At 38.3% G+C, this 6,408-nt stretch overlaps 1 protein-coding gene across 1 annotated transcript; it reads left to right on the forward strand.

Moving 5' to 3' along the window:
* Nucleotides 1-315: 315 nt before the first annotated feature.
* LOC149196333 (uncharacterized) lies at nucleotides 316-3,695 on the forward strand. Its single transcript, XM_089408257.1, has 4 exons — nucleotides 316-1,516; nucleotides 1,549-1,753; nucleotides 1,954-2,047; nucleotides 2,164-3,695. Exons 1-4 carry the CDS (start codon nucleotides 416-418, stop codon nucleotides 3,524-3,526), a joined length of 2,763 nt encoding a protein of 920 aa, XP_089264383.1. The 5' UTR covers nucleotides 316-415; the 3' UTR covers nucleotides 3,527-3,695.
* Nucleotides 3,696-6,408: the final 2,713 nt, after the last annotated feature.

A 6,408-nucleotide genomic window follows, 5' to 3' on the forward strand; every position in this document is an offset into this window, starting at 1 on the left:
GGCCACCGTGCCAATAATATATCCGTGACTTAACAAGGATCCTCCGCATCTTCACCGTGACTTAACAAGGATCCTCCATTATGAACATTATTATACTCAGCCTCACTTTAAGTCCGTTCTTTTAAACTACTTTGTAATCATCAATTAAATATAAATACAATTATTTCATTTTATCTTGCTAAAAAGAAAAAGACCAATGGCCACCGTGAGGCTAACGCTCCACAAGTGAATTGATACCACATACATAATTTTCAATACTCAGAAATTTCTTTTCATTACCACACCAATCGTTCCGCATCTTCACCGTGACTTACACGGATTCTCCATTATCAGAACCGCCGTGTGTATATATAGAGATGCATGTACAACATACAACTCACGGATTGTGAGAGAGATTTTGGTGGTAGAGAGAGAAATGGATCTTCTGTTTGTGATATCATTGTTAGTGCTGCTCTGCATCATGGCTGCCCCTCTGCCTGCAGCAACGCATCGGGAAGATGCTGCTTCTTATAAGCACATGGCCGCTGGATTCCCGTGGCTTCCGGTGGGTCATTCTGATTCTGAACGCATGGTGGAGGAGGAACTTGAATTCAATTTATCTTCAACGGACGCCCACGATAAAAGCGACCTCCATACTCTCTTGTCGTTCAGAAATGCCGTGACAGAGGATCCATTTGGCCTACTGTCCAACTGGACGGCGGAAAACTCCGACAAGATGTGCTCCTGGTTCGGTATTCGCTGCAAACCACGAACCAAAACGGTGGCCGCCATTCACCTCTTTAATGGATCATTGGAAGGTACAGTTTCATCGTTTGTTGGCAACCTCTCATCGTTGCGCACATTCAATATTTCTTTTAATGATTTCACTGGAGGAATTCCGGCCGAGTTTGGCAAGCTCCATAATCTGCGCACCGTGGATCTTTCTGATAATGATTTCACTGGAGGAATTCCGGCCGAGTTTGGCAAGCTCCATAATCTGCGCACCGTGGATCTTTCTTGGAATCATTTCACTGGAGGAATTCCGGCCGAGTTTGGCAAGCTCCATAATCTGCGCACCGTGGATCTTTCTATTAATGGATTCACTGGAGGAATTCCGGCCGAGTTTGGCAAGCTCCATAATCTGCGCACCATGTATCTTTTTGAGAATCATTTCACTGGAGGAATTCCGGCCGAGTTTGGCAAGCTCCATAATCTGCGCACCGTGTATCTTTCTATTAATGGATTCACTGGAGGAATTCCGGCCGAGTTTGGCAAGCTCCATAATCTGCGCACCGTGTATCTTTCTATTAATGGATTCACTGGAGGAATTCCGGCCGAGTTTGGCAAGCTCCATAATCTGCGCACCGTGGATCTTTCTACTAATGGATTCACTGGAGGAATTCCGGCCGAGTTTGGCAAGCTCCATAATCTGCGCAACGTGGATCTTTCTACTAATCATTTCACTGGAAGAATTCCGGCCGAGTTTGGCCACCTTAAAGCACTACAAACACTGGATCTCAGCGCAATGAGCTCCGTGGTCCTATTCCAATGGAATTGGGCTTGTTACAGCAACTAAAGTCCCTGTACCTCTCTAACAATAAGCTCAGCGGTCCTATTCCAATAGAGTTGCACAAGCTGCAGAAACTAGAGTCCCTGGACCTCGGTGGCAATATGTTCAGTGGTCCTATTCCAGTCGAGTTGGGCATGCTACAGAAGCTACAGTTCCTGGGTCTAGAAAGCAACTATTTCTCAGGCGGAATTCCATGTGAATTGGGTAATTTGACACAACTTTCATATCTATCCATTTTTGGTCGTAGTATTTCCGGTTCTATTCTCTCTGAAATATTTAGACTTCCCCTCTCCACTTTGTCTCTTAGTTTTAACCTCACAGGGAGGATACCTAATTCCATTGACAATTTGACCAAATTAACTGACTTAGAGCTTTCTGAATGTGGACTGACTCACATATGTGAGGTCATTACCAATTTGACCCACTTGTCCTCCTTGATCTCTCTGGTAACCAACTCGCTACCATACCGGAAGGTATTGCCAATTTGGTTAACATGACGTACTTGGATCTCTCTGGTAACCAACTCGCTACCATACCGGAAGGTATTGCCAATTTATCTAAGTTGACAACTTTAGATATTTCCGATAACAAACTTAGCCATAACATACCTAAAGGCATTTCAATTTGAATCATTTGATCCTATTAGATCTATCTCAAAATAAATTCACAAGTCCCATTCCTAAAACCATTGCCCGTTTAAAAAAGCTTGAAGAATTACATTTCTCAAACAACCTCTTCAAAGGGACAATTCCAAGAGCTATTGCCCGTTTAAAGAAGCTTAAATATTTAGATTTGTCAAACAACCTCCTCAAAGGGACAATTCCAAGAGCTATAGGAGAACTCCATTCCTTGTATTTCTTAAATTTAAGTTCTAACAATATTGGGAAGATTCCTAATAATATTATTAACAATTTCATTTCACTGGAGATATTAGATTTATCTGAAAACAATTTGGAGGGACCTATTCCTACTATGTGCACTTATAATTCAACTATTTTATATATTTTCTCAGCTCATTCTAACAATTTCTCTGGGACTTTAACATCATCTTTTGCTAATTGCACTGAGCTTGTAATATTGGATTTAAGGAAGTGTGGATTTACAGGTGGGCTTCCTTCCACCCTTGCAAATCTGGGTAACTTGGGAGTTTTAAGCATGAGTTATAATAATCTTCATGGTAGTATTCCTCAATGGATCACAAACCTCACCAGCTTGTTTTTGTTGGATTTATCCAACAATAATTTTAATGGAACAATACCATATCACCTTGAAAGGCTTCAAGGATTCAGTGTAAATATTGCAAATGATTCTAATTGGGGAGAAATTGATTTTAATATGGAGGAATACATAAAAAGGATTGAGTATAATGTGTCAGATGTCTGGAGAACAAACATTATACTTGATTTGTCTAAGAATAATCTTACTGGAGAAATCCCTGTAAGCATAGGCAACATGAGAAGCTTGAGGTTACTAAATTTCTCTGGGAACCAATTGCAAGGAAGCATACCTGCATCTTTTAGTGAGATATCTACTTTGGAGCAGTTGGACTTGTCCAAAAATAATTTGGGTGGAGAAATTCCTCAAGAACTCTCTCAGTTATCAATGCTGGCTTTTCTGGATGTTTCATCTAATAACCTTTGTGGGCCAATTCCAACAGGGACACAATTTTACACCTTTAATAAGGCTTCATTTCAAATGAATAAGTGCTTATGTGGATATCCTCTATCAAGCTGCAATCAAAACTATACAGAAACACCCAGTGGAGACAATGGCAATCAAAGTAACAATAAAAGAGAATGGCTCAGCTATGTAAATGAAAAAATGTCTTTCATAGCATTAGCCATAGGAATGGGGATAGGATTTGGAGGAGTTATTGCTATGTTTATTGTTTGGGATAAAGCAAGGTATTGGGTTCTCGGTTTGCCTTCCACCAGCACAAGAAGACCCTCTTATGGCTTGTATCGATTCCCTACATAGCTCAATCAAACTTGTCCCTATACATCACTATCTTAATATATGTAATGCCACTTCATGATATGGTTTGAATATTGTTTATCAATATACCTTGTCGTTTTAGTAAGTGTACATGTATTATTACTTGACATAATGTTATTTGAATATGGATAAAATTACCTACTTTTGTGGAAGAATGTAAGATAGAGTACAAATAATTTCTTTCAATTGTTGTTAATTATTGATATATAAACACAGTGACGCTCAAATGGACAATAATTTTAAGTTTATGTAATGCTTTTTTGAAAGTTTATGTTATATGGATCTACTTTAATTTGGAATTAACAAAATAAAAGATTGACACTATTTTTTTAAATGTCAAAGTCTTTTAATACAATCATTTTATGATAAAATAACAAAATTAATTGATAATGAAAACTACGGATGTGATTAGTATATATAATAATTAATAAATCTCTAAATTTTAATAAATTCTCTATATTTATTACGTGTGCTGAAAGATATAATATGCTATATTTAATTGTTTAATATTGTTGAAAATGTTGATTAAATTGCATTAAATGTGTTGAAAGATAAAATATGTTATATTTAATTGTTCAATATTGTTGAAAATGTTGATTAAATTGCATCTAAATAATAGGAAAAAAATTCAAAACATACTAGTTTTATATGAATAAATTCAAATTATATAATTGTATGATTAAATTCAAGCTATATGCTTAAATTTAGATTAACATTAATGTTGTTATAAAATATGAATATTTTAATATTCAATTAAATATTTAGGACAATGGTGGAGGAACGTGAATTCAATTTATCTTCAAACGGACGCCCACGATAAAAGCGACCTCCATGCCCTCTTGTCGTTCAGAAATGCCATGACAGAGGATCCATTTGGCCTACTGTCCAACTTGACGGTGGAAAACTCCGACAAGATGTGCTCCTGGTTCGGTATTTGCTGCAAACCCCGAACCAAAAGGGTCGTCGCCATTGACCTCTCTAATGGATTATTGCAAGGTACAGTTTCATCGTTTGTTGGCAACCTCTCATCAATGCGCACATTCAATATTTCTTATAATGATTTCACTGGAGGAATTCCGACTGAGTTTAGCCACCTTAAAGCGTTGAAAGTTCTTGACCTCAGCCGCAATGGGCTGAACGGTTCTATTCCTGTCGAATTGGGCCTGCTGCATAATCTGCGCACCGTGGATCTTTCTCTTAATTATTTCACTGGTGGAATTCCGGCCGAGTTTGGCCACCTTAAAGCGTTGAGAGTTGTTGACCTTAGCCTCAGTTCGCTGAACGGTTCTATTCCTGTCGAATTGGGCCTGCTACATAATCTGCGCACCGTGGATCTTTCTGGAAATCATTTCACTGGAGGAATTCCGGCCGAGTTTGGCCACCTTAAAGCACTACAAACACTGGGTCTCAGCGACAATGAGCTCCGTGGTCCTATTCCAATCGAATTGGGCTTGTTACAGAAACCAAAGTATCTGGACCTCTACTACAATAAGCTCAGCAGTCCTATTCCAATCGAGTTGCACACGCTGCAGAAACTAAAGTACATGGACCTCGGTGGCAATATGTTCAGTGGCCCTATTCCAGTACAGTTGGGCATGCTACAGAAGCTACAATTCCTGGATCTAAAAAGCAACTACTTCTCAGGCGGAATTCCATGTGAATTGAGTAATTTGACACAACTTCATATCTATCCATTTCTGGTCGTAGTATTTCCGGTTCTATTCCCTCTGAAATATTTAGACTTCCCCTCTCGACTCTGTCTCTTAGTTTTAACTTCACAGGGAGGATACCTAATTCCATTGCCTATTTGACCAAATTAACTGACTTACAGCTTTCTGAATGCGGACTGACTCACGTATCTGAAGTCATTACCAATTTGACCCAGTTGAAGTACTTGGATCTCTCTGGTAACAAAATCGCTACCATACCTTCCAGTATTTCTTCTATTGACTTCCCCTCTCGACTCTGTCTCTTAGTTTTAACTTCACAGGGAGGATACCTAATTCCATTGCCTATTTGACCAAATTAACTGACTTACAGCTTTCTGAATGCGGACTGACTCACATATCTGAAGTCATTACCAATTTGACCCAGTTGAAGTACTTGGATCTCTCTGGTAACAAAATCGCTACCATACCTGAAGGTATTGCCAATTTGGTTAACATAGAGCGATTATGTCTTTCTCAAAAGAGCCTCATTCATATACATGAAGACGTTGCCAATTTATCTAAGTTGACAATTTTAGATATTTCCGATAACAAACTTAGCCATAAGATACCTAAATGCATTTTCAATTTGAATCATTTGATGCTACTAGATCTATCTCAAAATAAATTCACAGGTCCCATTCCTAAAATCATTGCCCGTTTAAGGGAGCTTAGAGAATTATATTTATCAAACAGCAACTTCAAAGGGACAATTCCAAGAGCTATAGGAGAACTCTATTCCTTGTATGTCTTAGATTTAAGTTCAAACAATTTTATTGGAAAGATTCCTAATAATATTATCAACTTAGTTTCACTTTGGATATTAGATTTATCACAAAACAATTTGGAGGGACCTATTCCTACTATGTGCTCTTATAATTCAACTTCTTTATATATTTTCTCCGCTCATTCTAACAATTTCTCTGGGACTCTAACCTCATCCTTTGCTAATTGCACTCAGCTTGTAATATTGGATTTAAGGAAGTGTGGATTTACAGGTGAGCTTCCTTCCACCCTTGCAAATCTGGGTAACTTGGGAGTTTTAAGCATGAATTATAATAATCTTCATGGTAGTATTCCTCAATGGATCACAAACATCACTAGCTTGTTTTTCCTCAATGGATCACAAACATCACTAGCTTGTTTTTGTTGGATTTA

This window comes from Pinus tabuliformis, chromosome 2_2 (assembly GCF_031772625.1).
Source record: "Pinus tabuliformis cultivar Carrire ecotype Pingquan chromosome 2_2, CPIR1, whole genome shotgun sequence".
Taxonomy (NCBI): Eukaryota; Viridiplantae; Streptophyta; class Pinopsida; order Pinales; family Pinaceae; genus Pinus; species Pinus tabuliformis.